This window comes from Podarcis raffonei, chromosome 2, assembly GCF_027172205.1.
Source record: "Podarcis raffonei isolate rPodRaf1 chromosome 2, rPodRaf1.pri, whole genome shotgun sequence".
NCBI lineage: Eukaryota > Metazoa > Chordata > Lepidosauria > Squamata > Lacertidae > Podarcis > Podarcis raffonei.
The window spans coordinates 5,092,663-5,111,273 of NC_070603.1; the positions used below are offsets into that span (position 1 = coordinate 5,092,663).

An 18,611-nucleotide genomic window follows, 5' to 3' on the forward strand; every position below is an offset into this window, starting at 1 on the left:
GAGAAACTGTGTCTTCCAAGAAATTCTTGGACTACAGGTTCCATCATCCCTGACTATTGGATATACTCGCTGGGAATGATGGGAGTTGGAATCCTTCAGTGTCAGTCGGGCCCCATGTTTCCCCATTCCTATTTAGAGGAACAGTATCTCACCCTTCAAGAAGTGGCCAAGGTATGCCATACAGGGCAGGAATAATACTCATGTAATAAACATTTAATTACTTCAGAAAAATTGACCATTTCACCAATCATGTAATACAGGACTGGGAAGCCTGTATCCCTCCAGATGTTGTTGAACTACAACTCCCAGCAGCCCCTGCCAGCATGGCTAATGGTCAGGGATGATGGAAGTTGGAGTTCAGCAACATCTGGAGGGCCACGGGCTAGTCAACCTTGAGGTAAATGCTTAGACAGTTACAACAGCTGCCAAGAAATCAGCTTGGGCTAATTACAACCACATAGCAACTAAATTAAATACTACATATTTGTAGTCATCTATATTTTAATTTATTTAATGTACACTTAACATAATGGTGTTCAAGAGGCTGAGTGCCTATCCTGGCTAACCCATGGATAACTCAAATTGAAAACTTCTTTAAAAATGTAAGGAGTGGCTGGACTTTGTGGCATAGTGTAGCCATGGCTGCTTCTGCTGTCCTGCTGCTCATGGTGGAAGGTGTGGGCAACAGAGCAGGGGAAAATACCTCTTTGCTGTGTCAAGTCCCAGGCTGGTGCAGTGAACTATTGCCTATTGCCATCTTATGACAGTAGCAGAATTAGCACAGAATCCAGCCAATTTTGTGCCAGCCCAGTCCAAAACACCATAATTTGGGGTTTCCTTCTGGCTACCACCGGTTGCAGCTTCTGCCATTTTTGTGGGCATATTGAGTGCTCCCTCCCTCTCCATACAGCATGGTGGATTGGGGTTTGGATTACTCTGCCTAGTACAGTAGTTGTCGTCATAAATAAAAGGGAGTTGATTTTTAAATGTAGTTCTGATTGTAGTTTAAATGCACTTTCCATATGTGTCTGTTAGCCCACTCCTCACAAAATGCATGTAGGATCTGTAAAAAGCTCTCACACTTGCCTTGCCCTTTAGATAGGACATTCTTGGCTTCATGGTATATTTGATGATGTTTGACTGTGGACACCTAATAGCAGTGGGCACTCAAACCCTAATCATCCTGTTCAGGTTCGTTGATCAGCTGCTTGCATCCTTGCCCTTTTCAGGACCAGTGGCATCAGTGTATGTTTACTACTCTAGCAAGGGTTGCATCATCACACCTGAGTCTTGCATCACCTGTGTTGTAGTTGACCCTGAGGAATTTGAATTTGAAGACTTATTTTAAGTGGCTTGAGTGCTATTGTCCTTGATCTCCTTTGTGGTTTTTACAGAGGACTGACTTAAACCTGGCAGAGCCAAATGGCTCTTCTCTCTCTCTCTCTCTCTCTCTCTCTCTCTCTCTCTCTCCCTCCCTCCTTTCTTCTTTGCTTCCTGCCTTCTTAGGGAAGGGGAGGCAACAGACCCATAGAGGGTCTGGTCTTTTTCAAGGTGGCAGAACTGAGCAGGACCTGGGTTTCTCAAAGTGTGATGCAGATGATTTTCCTGAGATATATTTATAGGCAATATTTATAGGACAGCAGTAGCCTTTGTTTTAAGGCAGGGGTCTGCAACCTTTAAGACAATAAGAGCCACTTGGACCGGGGAAAAAACAACTGGCAGCCGCAAAACCATTGTGACATTTAAAACAGTGGGGAGTGTCGGGGCACACAATGTGCCTCCTCCCCTCGCTAGTATCCGCCCCGGAGCCGCGGCAAAGGTGTAAAAGAGCCACATGCGGCTCCGGAGCCACGGGTTGCTGACCCCTGTTTTAAGGGAAACTTGCTGCTTTAGTTAATAGGACAGGTCTTGGTAGAAAATTTGTAGTCTTGAAGTGGCAGTACCCAGCTATGGGCATCTTCTGCACTCACCTTCCCCTGCTTGGTGTCCTCCAGGGGCTTTGGACTACAGCACCCATCGTCCCATACCATTGGCTTTGCATGCTGTGGCTGATGGGAGTTGTAATCCAAAGCATCTGGCAGGTACCAGGTTGAAGAAGGCTGCTCTGCACCAGTATCTTAGTTAGTAATCAGTTATGTGTACATCCTGAAAACTATTTATGCCGCTCAGGTGCACTCTTAATTGCATGTCTACTGTTTTGAAAGCAGTGCTTCCTGCAGCACCAAGATGTCAGCTGCCCAAGCGTGTCTCTGACTACTGGAGTTTGAAGCTTGCAACATAAACAAATGACTGTAATTTACACAGTGTGTTCATTCCACGCCCTCTCAGTGAACAACCTCCCCTCTGTGATTCTGCAGTATTTGGATTTTTGATACTGATGTCTCATATAGTTAAAAAAAAAATCTGGCTAATATATTCTGTTTTACATAAGGAGTCATTTTTCATTAGCACAAGTGTGGGTGTACCTCCTTTTGCTTTAGTGGTGTTTTGACTCTTATAAGAATGTATCTGTTGTAGAACTGCATCCCTTCTCCAGAAGAAAAAGAGACTCCCTAATAGAAGTAGCTGCTCCCTGAAGGCATTGACAGCTTAACCATCTGGTTTTCCTGTGTGTTGTTCCCTTGCAAGTGATGGGGCTTGGCATACTGCAAGTGCTGTATCATAAAAGGAAATGTAACATCTGGCACCAGAGTGACTTGCACCAGAGCCATTCCAAGCAGTGGGGAGTGCTTAGCATTAAATGGTGGCTTCCAGGCTGGCATAGAATTGACTGATTGATTGATTGTATTTATATGCTGCTTTTCATTCCAATGAATGCCAAAGTGGCTTACACACATTAATTAACAACATAATAGAGCATAATAGTATCACAAGTACAGCAAAAATCATATAAAATAATTAACAAATAATGAGTAAAACAATTGCAGTCTATAAAACACTATAACAAAGCAGCAACTAAAACATAAACATAAACTAAAACATAAGTTGAACATTATAATTACAGCAAAAGTCATATTACATGGGTAACAAAACAATGCTTCTTGTAAATAGCCACTTGCTATGGCAAATGGCAGTGCAGTCCTATATGCCAACTTTCCCCAACCAATGCCCCCCAGATGTTGTTGGACTCCAACTCCCATCAACCACAGTCAGTAGGGCAGTGGATGCAGCTCTCTGATTCAATGGGTCTTACTCCAGCCTTGTGTTTAAGCACTTACCTGTGAGCTATAGGTGAAAAGAAATCCTACACTGGTGAGTGAGAAGAGTGGCAGAAGAGGGACACAGCATTTGGTCCCCCTGTGCCTTGCATCAAAATGTAGTGGGCTACAGGAGGAGGGGCAGAGCTCTGTCTCCCGCCAGCCTCTAACAGGCTTGCACTTTCTTTTTGCAGGCTAGTAACTTTTCTGGGCTTTCTTTACAAGGCTGGCTTACACTCAAGTCAGTATTCATCAGACTACAGCCTAAGGGACCCTTCCAGATGATCAGGCAGGGAAGTCTTACAAATCTGTTTTTGCCTTGTTTTTTTACTTCAGGGGCAATGGCATATATGGGCTGATAAGCTAGTAAAATTATTTGTGGACTAGTAATTTTAGTTGGATTCATTTGCAGGAGTGTCTCCATGTTGCTATAGCAGCCTGCACAGCTGCTTGTTTCTTTTTAAGAATAAAGTTTCACTTCCATGCAAGTTCATTCTGAACTGGTCCTTGCCCTATCAGTTCCAGATTAATTACCTGTCACAGCCTTAGGTCCTAGCAACAGGAACCGTTATGCTGTGCACTGGATTTATTTATTTATTTATTAACATTAATATTAATATACTGCCCTATACCTGCAGATCTCAGGGCAGTTCACAAAATAAAATCAGAATATAAAACCACAAAATACATAATCAAAATAAAAATACAACAACCCAATAACCCCCCCACCAACAGATTTTAAAAGGGTATAGGATGTCAATCAAATCAGCCAAAGGTCTGGTTAAAAAGGAACATTTTTGCCTGGCACATAAAGGTGTGTAATGAAGGTGCCAGGTCAACCTCCCTGGGGAAAGCATTCCACATACGAAGAGCCACTGCAGAAAAGGCCCATTCTCATGTTGCCACCCTCCAGCCCTCTTGAGGAAGAGACTCACAGAGAGCCTCAGAAGATGATCTCTCTTAGGCTAGGTTCATATGGAAAGAGGCGGTCATTGAAGTATTGTGGTCCTAAGCCGTTTGAAAACCTTAATAATAATAATAATAATAATAATTTATTATTTATACCCCGCCCATCTGGCTGAGTTTCCCCAGCCACTCTGGGCGGCTCCCAATCAGTGTTAAAAACAGTACAGCGTTACATATTAAAAACTTCCCTGAACAGGGCTGCCTTAAGATGTCTTCTGAATCTCAGGTAATTATTTATCTCTTTGACATCTGATGGGAGGGCGTTCCACAGGGCGGGCGCCACTACCGAGAAGGCCCTCTGTCTGGTTCCCTGTAGCCTCACTTCTCGCAATGAGGGAACCGCCAGAAGGCCCTTGGCGCTGGATCTCAGTGTCCGGGCTGAACGATGGGGGTGGAGACGCTCCTTCAGGTATACAGGACCGAGGCCGTTTAGGGCTTTAAAGGTCAGCACCAACACTTTGAATCGTGCTCGGAAACGTACTGGGAGCCAATGCAGATCTCTCAGAACCGGTGTTATGTGGTCCCGGCGGCCACTCCCAGTCACCAGTCTAGCTGCCGCATTCTGGATTAATTGCAGTTTCCGGGTCACCTTCAAAGGTAGCCCCACGTAGAGCGCGTTGCAGTAGTCCAAGCGTGAGATAACTAGAGCATGCACCACTCTGGCGAGACAGTTCGCGGGCAGGTAGGGTCTTAGCCTGCGTACCAGGTGGAGCTGGTAGACAGCTGCCCTGGACACAGAGTTAACCTGCGCCTCCATGGACAGCTGTGAGTCCAGAATGACTCCCAGGCTGCGCACCTGGTCCTTCAGGGGCACAGTTACCCCATTCAAGACCAGGGAATCCCCCACACCAACCCGCTCCCTGTCCCCCAAAAACAGTACTTCTGTCTTGTCAGGATTCAACCTCAATCTGTGATCAATCTGCTGGTGCTTCCTGCTGAAAATAACAATAAGGCTAAGTAAGCTACCCCAAAGACATACTGTGTGCCATGACAAATCTTCCTTTGCAATGTGCTTGGGGAAGTTTTAGGGTTTTGTTGTTGTTGTTTAGTTGTGTCCGACTCTCCGTGACCCCCTGGACCAGAGCACGCCAGGCACTCCTGTCTTCCACTGCCTCCCGCAGTTTGGTCAAACTCATGCTGGTAGCTTCGAGAACACTGTCCAACCACCTCGTCCTCTGTCGTCCCCTTCTCCTTGTGCCCTCCATCTTTCCCAGCATCAGGGTCTTTTCCAGGGAGTCTTCTCTTCTCAGGTGGCCAAAAGGTGGCCAAAGTATTACTTGCCGTTTATCTGTGGTGGTAGGCCTGGCTGGCGTCTCCTTGGAACAATGCATTCTAGTATGCTCTAAAATTGTGCAGGGATTCTGCACCTACTGAGTGGCGTCTTAAAATGAAATTCCAACATCATGTTTTAACATCCATATAAATCATAATCATAATAATTTATTCATACCCCACCCATCTGGCTGGGTTTTCCCAGCCACTCTGGGTGGCTTCCAACAGAATATTAAAATACAATAGTCTATTAAACATTAAAAGCTTCCCTAAACAGGGCTACCTTCAGATGTCTTCTAAAAGTCTGGTAGTTGTTTTTCTCTTTGACATCTTGTGGGAGGGCGTTCCACACGGCAGGTGCCACTACCGAGAAGGCCCTCTGCCTGGTTCCCTGTAACTTGGCTTCTTGCAGGGAGAGAACCGCCAGAAGGCCCTCGGCACTGGACCTCAGTGTCCAGGCAGAATGATAGAGGTGGAGATGCTCTTTCACGTATACTGGACCAAGGCCGTTTAGGGCTCTAAAGGTCAGCACCAACACTTTGAATTGTGCTCGTAAACGTACTGGGAGCCAGTGTAGACCGGTGTTATGTGGTCTCAGCGGCCACTCCCAGTCACCAGTCTAGCTGCCGCATTCTGGATTAGTTGTAGTTTCCAGGTCACCTTCAAAGGTAGCCCCACATAGAGCGCATTGCAGTAGTCCAAGTGAAAGATAACTAGAGCATGCACCACTCTGGTGAGACAGTCCGCGGGCAGGTAGGGTCTCAGCCTGCGTATCAGATGGAGCTGATTAACAGCTGCCCTGGACACAGAATTGACCTGCGCCTCCATGGACAGCTGTGAGTCCAGAATGACTCCCAGGCTGCGCACCTGGTCCTTCAGGGGCACAGTTATCCCATTCAGGACCAGGGAGTCCTCCACACCCACCCGCCTCCTGTCCCCCAAAAACAGTTCTTCTGTCTTGTCAGGATTCAACCTCAATCTGTTAGCTGCCATCCATCCTCCAACCGCCTCCAGACACTCACACAGGACCTTCACGTCCTTCACTGGTTCCGATTTGAAAGGGAGGTAGAGCTGGGTATCATCCGCATACTGATGAACACCCAGCGCAAAGCCCCTGATGATCTCTTCCAGCAGCTGCATGTAGATGTTGAAAAGCATGGGGGAGAGGACAGAACCCTAAGGCGCCTCACAAGTGAGAGCCCAGTCTGAACACTCATCCCCCACACCACTTTCTGAACATGGCCCAGGAGGAAAGAGTGGAACCACTGTATAACAATGCCCCCAGCTCCCAGCCCCTCTAGACGGTCCAGAAGGATGTTATGGTCAACGGTGTCAAAAGCTGCTGAGAGATCCAGCAGAACCAGGAAACAGCTCTCACCTTTGTCCCTAGCCCGCCGGAGATCATCGACCAGTGCAACCAAGGCAGTTTCAGTCCCATGATGAGGCCTGAATCCCGACTGGAAGGGATCCAAATGGTCCGCTTCTTCCAGGCATGCCTGGAGTTGTTCAGCAACCACTCGCTCAGTCACCTTGCCCAATAATGGAATATTTGAGACTGGGTGATGGTTGGATATATGGGCCGCATCTGAAGATGGTTTTCTAAGAAGTGGTTTGATAACCGCCTCTTTCAGCGGGTCTGGGAAGGCTCCCTCACAGAGAGAAGCAATCACCACCCCACGAAGCCCATCACCCAGTCCTTCCCGGCTAGCTTTTATAAGCCAGGATGGGCAAGAATCAAGGAGACAGGTGGTTGGTTTCACTTGTCCAAGCAGCCTGTCCACATCCTCGGAGGTAACAGATTGGAATTGATCCCATGCAACTTGACTAGTCAGGACTCTAGCACTCTGTCATTTTGAAATATGTCATTTTGAAATCTATCATAGAGTGAGCTTGATTTCAGTGGCACATTGAGAGGCTACTTTTCCAGCTTTTTTGTAGATGTAGATTGCTGCCCTCACAAGAACTGTCCAACAACGAAATCCTATACATTTCTGCTCAGAAATATGCCCAACTGAGTTCAGTTGGACTTGCCCCCGGATACACAGGATAGGACTGCAGCCTAAAGGTAAAGGTACCCCTGACCGTTAGGTCCAGTCGCGGACGACTCTGCGCGCTCATCTCGCTCTATAGGCCGAGGGAGCCGGTATTTGTCCGCGGACAGCTTCTGGGTCATGTGGCCAGCTTCTGAGCAGCGCACGGAAACGTCCTTTACCTTCCCGCCGGAGCGGTACCTATTTATCTACTTGCACTTTGATGTGCTTTTGAACTGCTAGGTGGGCAGGAGCTGGGACCAAGCAACAGGAGCTCACCCCGTTGTGGGGATTCGAACCACCGACCTTCTGATCGGCAAGCCCTAGGCTCCGTGGTTTCGACCACAGCGTCACCTGCAGCCTAAGAGAGCTCTAAATCACAACAAATATGTGGGCGGTTTGTTTTGTTTTTTTAAGATATTTATTAAAATTTTCAATTTTTATACAAACAAAAAACAAACAAAAAAATTAAAAACACATATAGTTCACAATACTTAATTTTCAATAACATATTTCTCTGACCTCCTCATACCTCCCCTTCTTGTAGTCCAATTCAAATTATTTGTTCAGCAAATCCTTATCTCAAAGCATTACAGCTTATAAAAACACCTTATTTTCTATCCAACATCTTAGGTTATTATAACCTTAAATTTTTACTTATAAAGAACCATTTTTTCATATTCCTTTATACCATTACAGCTAGAAACCACTTAATTTCAATCCAGCATCATTCAACATTCCTTAATTTTACAATATTTCTGTAAATAGTCCTTAAATTTTTTCCAATCTTCTTCTGCCGACTCTTCTCCCTGGTCACGGATTCTGCCAGTCATTTCTGCCAATCCCATACAGTCAATCAGCTTCATCTGCCATTCTTCCAGAGTGGGTAAATCTTGCGTCTTCCAATACTTTGCAATAAGTATTCTTGCTGCTGTTGTAGCATACATAAAAAACGTTCTGTCCTTCTTTTGCACCAATTGGCCGACCATGCCCAAGAGAAAGGCCTCTGGTTTCTTCAAGAAGGTATATTTAAATACCTTTTTCAGTTCATTATATATCATTTCCCAGAAAGCCTTAATCCTGGGGCACGTCCACCAAAGGTGAAAGAATGTACCTTCATTTTCCTTACATTTCCAACATTTATTATCGGGCAAATGATAGATTTTTGCAAGCTTGACTGGGGTCATGTACCACCTATACATCATTTTCATAATATTCTCTCTTAAGGCATTACATGCCGTGAATTTAATCCCGGTGGTCCACAACTGTTCCCAGTCAGCAAACATGATATTATGTCCAACGTCTTGTGCCCATTTAATCATTACAGATTTAACCGTCTCATCCTGAGTATTCCATTTCAACAGCCAAATATGTGGGCGGTTTGAGGTGCTGGTTTATATTGGGGAGTAAAAGAGCAATATTGAATGGACCATGTTGATACATCACAGTAATCAATAGTTACTGTGAACATGGAGTTAGCTCCCACTTTGTTCCTCTACTATCTGGTGCAACAAATCATGATCCTTGATTTAGGCCACATTCACCATACATTTAAAGTGCTATGCTGCCACTTTAAACATTCACAGCTTCCCCCAAAGAATTGCAGTTGCTGTAGTTCGTTAAGGGTCCTGAGGGTTGTTAGGAGACCCCCATTTCCCTCATAAGACCTGCAATTCTCGGAGTTCCCTGTGAAGAGCGATTGATTGTTAAACCACTCTGAAAAGTGTGGCTCTGCAAAGGAAAAACGAGTGTGGTACTCACCACTGTGAGCATCATTTAATTCATCCCAAAACTGAGCTCAGCTTTTGGAAAATACATTTTGGTCTGGATCTGTCAGAAATGCCCAGAAACACAAGTGTAGTAACAGTGCTCTTCCAGTTAGGAACAAGTTACCCCTGCTATACTGCACTGCTGTTCTTTGTGGCTGATGCTTTTCTGCCCCTATGTGACTGCAAAAACAGAGCCTGTCTCTCCGTCAGTTTTCAAAAGGGAGTGATTTGTATGAATGAGAGGGTTTTGACTTTCTGCCAAGTAGTTTGTCAGGCAAAAAAAGAAGAGCCCCTTTCTGTCAACAGTCTAAATCTGGATTGTACTTTGTACATCTGCGAATGTTCTGGAGGGCTTGGTTGCAGTTGGCTGGCCAGTTGGAGCTGAGCTCACGGTGACCTTGCCTTGGTGCCGCCCTTTGCGTGTTTGTAGTGTAATCATTGCTGATTGTATGTTTGACTGTTGAGGGACACACTGGTGAATAATTGCTTTGCTAATATGAATACAGTGGTATCTCAGGTTACAGACGCTTCAGGTTACAGACTCAGAAATAGTACCTCGGGTTAAGAACTTTGCTTCAGGATGAGAACAGAAATCATGCAGCAGCGGCGCAGCGGGAGGCCCCATAGGCTAAAGTGGTGCTTCAGGTTAAGAACAGTTTCAGGTTAAGAACGGACCTCCGGAACGAATTAAGTCCTTAACCCGAGGTACCACTGTACATGCTGTTATTGCTATGTAAATGTGTATTACTCAGATCATATTTACATTTGAGAGGAACAGAAAGGTTTTCCATACACACAAGGTCTTCAATACAAGATGTCTGGAACGTCTTCCATACACAGAAACTACTGGTCCTTCTGTGAACAACTGTGCTGTTGTCACATTGGGGTGGGCATGATTAGAAGGTAATTGTGGGTGGTGTTAGAGCATCTGCTGGGCCCATTGAAGCCTGTGGGCAAGAGTTTTCCTCACCCCCCTGGCTAGAGCGGCTGTGTTGTATTAATTATTAAGTGTTGGACTAGGTCCCAGGAGGCCAGGGTTCAAATCCGCACTCAGCCATGAAGCTTACTGGGTTACTTTGGGCAAGTCAGTGCCTCGTAGCTTTAACCTACCTCACAGGGTTGTTGGAAGGATAAAAAGGAAGGAGGAAAGATGGGATATAGTTGTAGTAGAGGCTGCAGTAGTAATATAAAGATCAGCAGGAAAATGTAGGCAATGCCTAGCATAATTGCTGAAGCTGGGAAGGGGCCAAGCAGTTGATAGCGGGTTCATTGCCCTATGTACTCCCTTGATCCTCCCTGTAACTTACCTTTAAGGTAAAGGGTAAAGGGACCACGGCGTTTCCGTGGCCGACTCTGGGGTTGCGACGCTCATCTCGCTTTATTGGCCAAGGGAGTCAGCGTACAGCTTCCGGGTCATGCAGCCAGCATGACTAAGCCGCTTCTGGTGAACCAAAGCAGCGCATGGAAACGCCGTTTACCTTCCCACTGCAGCGGTACCTATTTATCTACTTGCACTTTGACGTGCTTTCAAACTGCTAGGTTGGCAGGAGCTGGGACCGAGCAACGGGAGCTCATCCCGTCACAAGGATTCGCACCGCCGACCTTCTGATCGGCAAGTCCTAGGCTCTGTGGTTTAACCCACAGCGCTACCCACGTCCCTTAACTTACATGTACATGGATGCAAATTGCTTGACTTGCATATAATATAGTGGGCAGAATTTGGGTTACCTTGGGGGGGGGTGCGTGTATTATGTATATATAAATGTGGAGTATATACAGCGCTCTGCCTAGAGTGACTGGACTGGTGGTGAAACGGGTTAAAAGCTCAATTCTACGCAGGTTTACTTGAAAGCAAGCCCAACTGCATTTGTAAATATACCCAACCAAGTTATCTTGGTACCAGGAATAAGGGAAGACCAAATGGAACTTTCCCCCTGTGGTGATATTATCAGTATAATAATCAGTAGTCTGCAAGGTTGGGTTTAGTAGCCAGCCAAAATGTGTGCTTCCTACTGGCTCTGACTCTCCCCTAAAAGGGAAGATGTTGCATCACAGCAAAGTCTGACTTTTGCCTTTTCCCCTAAAAATAAATTGCTAAATAAAAAACTTTTTCATGCTTTAGCCATTGTCCCGTGTGGTGTTTCCAGTGGCTGGAAGCCTTGTTGACCAAGATAGCAGGCTCACATGGTGGATCCAAAGAACCACTTTAAAGTGTCTGGAGACTGGTTCTCCAAAAGGCAAACCTCAGTTCTGTTCTTGCTGTTTGTATCTCCTGGGCTCCTGCTTCCCTCGTCCTTTTGGGGAAGTCAGGCTGCTGCCTGACGCTAATTTATCTCTTCTCACCCAGCTCCTTTGCTTATATCTTCCCAGAGCAAGTCATCTGATGTGGTGAGTATCTCATCCAAATACAAGCAGATGTACGAGTGCCGGCTACCTGCTGCCGCAGTGAAGATCCACCAGGAAAAAGAGGAACACCCACGGAGTTACAGTGGACTTGGAATCTCAGAACTGCTGAAGCCCATGGAAGTGGCTCCTTGCCTTACCAAGGTAACTTTGGGCTAAGGGTTGGGATTAAATGTTGGGGGACCAGATGCAAGAAGAGAAGCAGGGAAGGCACCCCTGGGCTCTCTGTTAACGAACTGCAAGTGAAGTTTGTTCCCCCTGTCCCTGGGGAAATTTGCAAGGATGATTACCCTCAATCATCCTTGTTTTTCCTTTGCCAACAATCTCTTGCTGTCATGGGGACTGCCTCCTTTAAGGAACCAAAGCTAAAATGCTAACTTCAATCTTGCAGGCTTATTAAAACTCCATTGAGTTTCTTTCTCTTTCTCCCCCTCCCCTCTCTCCACTCCTGAGTCCTTGAGCTTTCCCCACTTTTATAACCAAAACTTCAGTGAAACTCAACACTTCCATGTCCACTCCACTCATTTGCATGATTAGGCATTGCCTAATTTGGGTGTAATACTTCAAGAGAATTATAATGCAATGGGGCTCTTACAACAAGATTTTTTGCTTCAGCCAAATCACCTAGGCTTTAACTTCTCCCTTTTCTCTCAGACCAAGGACTGGTGGACGTACGAGTTCTGCTACGGGAAGCACATCCAGCAATACCACATGGAAGGTACTCTCTTCTCTTTTGTTGGCTTCTCCCATCAAAGTAGGTATGGGGAGCCTCTGACCCTCCAGACCCTCCTATCCAGCCTTCTGCAAGCCCCACACCCCCAAGACCATGTTTGCTTGCTTTACCCAATTGGGCTGGGTTCTTTTCATCTCCACTGTAACGGAAGGTTTAAACCTCCCCACCCCGGATGCCACAACAGTGAAGAATATATGATTCACTCAGAGCAGAAGTGGGCTGGTGGTGGCAAAGACAGGTCTGGGAGTCATGCTTGCCTGCTTCTCAACCGCAATATGCATTGGCACAATTTGCTTTGGTGGAGCAGGAGGGTTGCTGCAATAACCCACTGTTCCAGAGGGCCCACCAAGTCTCAGAAATGGCTTCTGGGAGGTGAAATGGAGTTGTGGTAGAAAAGAAAGCCAAGCAAGTCTTATTATTCAAAAGAGTTCCACTCAACTTTCTCTGGATACAATGCTCATTTTCCCCCTTTTAATATTAGTCAGCCTGACAGGTCTTTGGCATGAAAGGTGGAGTAGAAATAAATAATCAGTGAACAGTTAAGCCAGGGATGGGGAGCCTTGGGCTCTTCAGGTGCCTCTGGACCACAACTCCCATGACTGCTGACCAGGGCAGTATCTGAGAGCCTCCGGTGCTCCATCTCTGGATTCAGCTTGCCACTTGCCTGCTGCAAAGTGCCTCCCACTTTGCTGATCTGCAGTGGGAAAAGATCAACCACAGTCCCCATAATTGTGTCGTGAGTGTAGTGCCACCCTTTTAATAACCCTTAACCACAGGTCTGTATACATGGTTAATTCTTACAGTAGTCTTATAACAAGAGGTCCATAGTCTCCCCATATTGTAGAGTTTGGCCAGGGTGGGGGTCTTCCAACACTGTCAAAGGCTGATGACTGAAGCAGTTCATGTCAGCAAACCAGGAATGGCTGTTCAGCTACTTTGAACTGATAGGATGCATGGCTGTGTTCTCAAAAGGAAGTGGGGGTTCTTCAGTCTGGTGCACTCTCCCTTTTTGCATCAATATGAAGATTTGAAACTTTACTTCGTACTAATCCCTTCCGTTTCTTAGCTGGGATAGCCCCTAATCTATAATCACAGATTTTATGCAAACAAAATATATGTGTCAGGAAACTAGTGGCGTGATTAGCTTAGACCAGAATATTTAACATTTTGTTTTTACTGAAAGGGCGTCTTTTGTGTGTGGTGGTCAGTGTAGCCAGATTCACAGCTTGAATTTACACTGTGGCGGCACAACTGAAGCAGGTCTTTTCTCAGCCTCTGGTTCATGCTAAGATGTTGTTATCATCATCACCATCATCATTACTCTCTCCTGAGGTCCAAGCTTCCAGTTAACAAAGTGACACTTTTCATCTTTCCCTGTGTCTTCCCCCACCCCAGAGTCTGAAATCAAAGGTGACATTCTGTACCTGGGGTACTACCAGTCCGCATTCGACTGGGACAACGAAACTGCCAAGGTGGGTGTTCCCTAGGCCCTTGATCACTTCATGCAATGGGGGAAAACTTGAGTGAGCATCCCTAAGGCTTAGGTAGCTCTCCAACCTCCTAACTGCTGAACATAAATCAAATCTGATGTTTCACTTGCTTTCCTTAATAGACCTTTCCTCCCCCTTCCCCCAGCCTGAAGCTCTTAGATTTAGTGTACCTTGAGATAAAACACTCTTGAAATCAGTAGAGGGGAATGGCAATGAAAACTCCCAATTTGTAAGTCACTTTGGGCCACTTCAGGCACAAGCAAAAGCATATCTCTTTAACCAGGCCTTTGGTTGTTAACTTTTTGTTTTTGCCTTTTAGAAGAGGTGGGGAGGTTTTTAATGTATCTTTTTTTCCTTGGTTTTAATGCATGTATGTGGAGTGGGTTTATTTTGCTTGTAAGTTGCTTTGTGCTGGCTGGGGCTGATAGTGTGCTGGAGTCCAGGAATCTCTGGAAGGGCTCCAGTTTGGGGAAGGCTTCTCCAATGGAAAATAGGGACAGATGCCACTGCTGCCTCTACTACCTTGAAATTATTCAGGGATGATTGTGGCAACCATGCTGCCAGTGAGGGAGGCTGGGAGGCAGGTAGAAGAAAAGGAATGGATGTGGGGAAAGTAGAGAAGAGGTCTGGAGGTCCCTCCTTGCTATGCACAAGGATTTTAAAAAAGCAGAGTAAGGCAATTCTTGGAAAGCAAATTAAGCCCCTGGTTCAGGAGCCTTCCTGTCCCATGATAAGGGACGGTGAGAGTTGCAGTACAACAATATTTGGAGAGTACCAGCTTGGGGGAGGGTATGCTAAGGACAGTCTGCAGCTGTCCCTGAATAAACTCTTGCTTGCATCTAGGCCCAGCTCAAATCAGTTTGAGCTTCTGCTCAATAGAGCTTGCAGCTAATTAGAGATAAAAAGGATCGAAGCAGTGAAACTCCCCCCTCCCCAAAGGCCTTGAGTGTTTTCTGGTTCTCTCTCCCCGCATCACAGGCTTCCAAGCAGCACAAGCTGAAGCGTTACCACAGCCAGACCTATGTCAACGGATCCAAGTGCAACTTGAACGGGAAGCCCCGGGAGGCTGAAGTCAGGGTAAGGAAAGGAACTTGGTTGCACTGTGTGGAAGTTTCCTGAGTCAGCAGCTGCGAGGAAAGGTAGTATGGCTCTCTTGTCCTTTAGAACCCTTCATGCACAAGTGAAAGTCTCCATTCAGGCAGCCAGGCAGCTGTGTGATGGGCAGGAACAGACATTTTCCATGTATCCCACCAGATGCTGCTGGACTACAGCTGCCATAATTCCTGGCCATTGACAGTGCTGGCTGGGGCTGATGAGAGTTGGAGGGCCACAGGGTCCCTGGTCTATAGTTGACTTGAGAGATGCTGAGCCGAGAGTTGGAAGTTGGGCCTAGGAATGCTTGGAATATGGGTTCTCCTCCTGTGTTTCATGCAGAGGAGAGAGCTATAGAGAGCTTCCTGCTTGTGCTGTCATGCATGTTAGTTTGTTCCCCATTTTTCCTCTTGCAAATGCCTGATCATTGGCTGCCAAGCCACCTTTTAAGGTGACCAACTCAGGGCCAGGGTTTTTCTGACATGCATAGAAAACTCACCTGCTTGCTCAGGCTTTCCCTGACAATTAGCACTGGATCCTTCTGCCCTACACCACAGGTGATAATCCACAATGTACTTTTTTATTGGAATAATTTTATTGAATTTATTCTTTCTATCTTGGTAAACTGCTTTGAGATTTATTTGTAATCATAAGAGGTATCAAATATATATATAATCAATAAGTAAATAGATTAGGCTTTTACGTAGCCGCCAAGGAAGTGTTAGGAAGTGCACATTGTGAAGCAGAAGGAAATGGAGGGACATTGTCTCATAAATTTATCCTGCTGCTGTTTGAATTTGGGCTGACCCTTCAACCCAGGGATGTGGGACCTGTGCTGCTACAGATCTTGCTAGATGCAACTCCCATCACTCCTGACCATTGGCTATGCAAACTGCGGCTGATGGGAGTCCAACCACATCTGGAGGGACTCGGAGTCCCCATGCTCTCTTTAACCAATGTGACCTTCCCCCTTCGTCCTGGCAGAGAGACCTGGATTCCATGCATGTGCCTTTCAAAGCGAGATTAGCCTCTCTTCTGTCCCCACTCCTGGCAACTCATGGAAAGCTATCTTGGGGGTATGGGCCATAGCTCAGTGGGTGGAGCATGTGCAGTGGGTGCAGGAGTCCCAGGCAAAATCTTGGCCATATCCATCTTTAAAGGCTCTCCAGGAGCAGGGCAAGGAAAGTTTGGTGCCTGAGGTCCTGCAGAGCTGCTGGTTACCAGAGGAATAGAACACAAAGCGCTAGGCTAGATGGACGCTATGATCTGAGTCAGTATAAAACAGCTTTCTATATTTTTCTATATCTAAATCGCAGTTTCTGTGTGAGGAAGGTTCAGGTGACTACATTGCCCGTGTGGACGAGCCCCAGTCCTGCTCCTACGTGCTGACCATCCACACCACCCGCATCTGCCACCACCCATTTCTGCGGCCACCGTCCACTGCCACCCCTCAGACCATCCGCTGTCACCCGGCCCTGAGCCCTGCAGAATATGTGGAATATGTCAAGGCCCAAGTGTGTAAGTAGTACAACTGGTCAGGGAGGAGGTGGAGACCCCTTCAGTGCCCTCTAGGCCAGGGCTATTCGCTTTGAACTTGTGGCATTTTTAGAACTTAGCCCTTGCAATGTAGGATACAGCAGTGTGACAGAAGTATCTTAAGGGCATTTGAAGCGTAAGCCCCTCCTTTCAGGGAGATTGAATGGTGTGTGAAGTACTCATTGTGTGCATCACGGCCTCAAAGCAGAAACAGAATAAAGAGCTGGTGGTAAAGGATGCCCTTTCCTCATTTGCCTTCTCTGTTGCTGAGAGAATAGGCATGGGGGACAGTGTGGTGTAGTGAAGACTGTGCTGGCTTGGATTCAAATTCCACTTAGCCTGTAAAGCACTAGATGACTTTATCTCATTTTGTATTTTGAACACTACACCTCCCAACACAAAACAAAGTATGCAGGTATTTTCACCTGTGTAATGTGGTCACTTGGTGGCAGAATGCCAGATTTCTTGGCACAGGATTTCAGGATTCCTATTTCTGGTGCCCACTTTGCCCTCCAAATGCCAGAAGAGCCGCATAGCACAGGGAGGGCAAACAGGGTAGTATTTGAGCGCTGACTTTTAAACTTTATCTTAAAAATTCTTGTAAAATTATTGAGTGTTAAAATGTCATGGGTAAAGCATAGCAGATTTGCAGCGATAAATGATTGGACAAAAGGAAAGAAAAGGGTTAAAGAAAGGAATTAATAAGTAATTCAGACCAGGGGTTGCTGAAAAAAATTTAGAACAGGGATGCAGAAAAGGGAGGCATGGGGAAGTCGTTGAAATTGGGTATACGAAAAAATTTATGAAATTATACATGTTTATATATTTGTTTGTTGGTGTTTGTTGTTTGTATTGTCTTATATTATATGTTGAAAAACCAATAAAAATTAAAAAAAAAAAGTATTTGAGCGCTGACTGCCAAGGAGTCCTGCTTGCTTGGGAGAATATTGTCTTGTTGCATTGGATGCTATGATGACGACCTGTTTCTTACCTGGACATACTGGGGGAGGGGCGTGTTTGTGCGTCTAATGTATATTGTGTAAATTTTTGCAGCTGACACAAAGCGCAAAGTGGAGGAGATCTCTGAAGAGCTGAAGACTCTAGACACACGACTGTGGAACGAGCGAGACCCCAACTCTGCCGTTCAGGATTCAGATGGCAATGGTAAGACAGTCCTGCAAGGATGTTACTGAAATCTAGCCGTGGGGTGGGGTGATCACATGGAACCTGAGGCAAGTCACCATTTTTAAAAGTCGGTAAATACAGTGGACCATCCGGATACAAACTTAATTCGTTCCAGGGGTCCGTATGTACCCCAAAAAGTCCGCATCTAGAGGCGCTGATTTTGTGCATGCGTGCAACGCAATAGAGCGCTTCTGTGCTTGTGCGAAGTGCACAGAGCTCATGTGCGCTTCTCTATACACTTCTGGGTTTTGCCATGTTCACAACCCAAAAGTTACGTTACCCGAAGGTAACGTAACCCAAGGGTCCACTGTATGGCCTTCAGTGCCAAAAAACATATTGGTCCTCTGATTTTTGTGTTGGGATAATGTGCAAGGACCCTTACACAATGTGCCTTCATCCTTAGGGGCACTCTGCAGTTTCAGATGTCTATTGGTGCAATTCTGTCAGATGGGCAAGCTATCTGCAAAGAAGACATTGAACCTGCATTTGTTCTCTTGTGACAACGGCAGTGCCGTACAAGAGACAGAAATGCATCTTTTTCTTGCATTTGAGAGTTGTGCTCTCAGTGTACAACTTAGGACTTGGTTTGCTTCAGTGTTCAGGAATTGTAATGATCTGATATTGTACAAAATTTTACATAAAAGTCTTCCAGTTGCACAAGCTTAGAAATCATTTTAGAAAAGTAAATATATAAGCAGATTGTCTTAAACATTTTGTTCATCATTGTAAAAGAAAATATATTGTAATCCATTTTTTCATTAGTGGGGGTGGGGGGTAAGGTTCGGGATGAAACAGGACCTTCACCTCTTTAGTGGGCAGTACCTGCTCTTGCAGTTTTGGAAGCTAAAAACCTGTAAAAAGGAATTGCCGTTCTCAATGTGCTGAATTCTGCATTTGTGTGGTGCAGAGTATTCTCTATCCTGAGTGTAATTGTAGAA

General features: G+C 45.8%; 1 protein-coding gene across 3 annotated transcripts in view; it reads left to right on the forward strand.

The window, feature by feature from the left end:
• Nucleotides 1-18,611, forward strand: part of OS9 (OS9 endoplasmic reticulum lectin) — a 38,380-nt gene that overhangs the window by 1,019 nt on the left and 18,750 nt on the right. For all 3 annotated transcript variants that reach the window (XM_053371007.1, XM_053371016.1, XM_053371026.1), the window contains exons 2-7: nucleotides 11,605-11,781; nucleotides 12,292-12,355; nucleotides 13,766-13,842; nucleotides 14,839-14,937; nucleotides 16,269-16,470; nucleotides 17,542-17,652. In XM_053371007.1, the coding sequence (XP_053226982.1) occupies nucleotides 11,605-11,781; nucleotides 12,292-12,355; nucleotides 13,766-13,842; nucleotides 14,839-14,937; nucleotides 16,269-16,470; nucleotides 17,542-17,652 (730 nt within the window). The remainder of the gene's footprint in view (nucleotides 1-11,604; nucleotides 11,782-12,291; nucleotides 12,356-13,765; nucleotides 13,843-14,838; nucleotides 14,938-16,268; nucleotides 16,471-17,541; nucleotides 17,653-18,611) is intronic.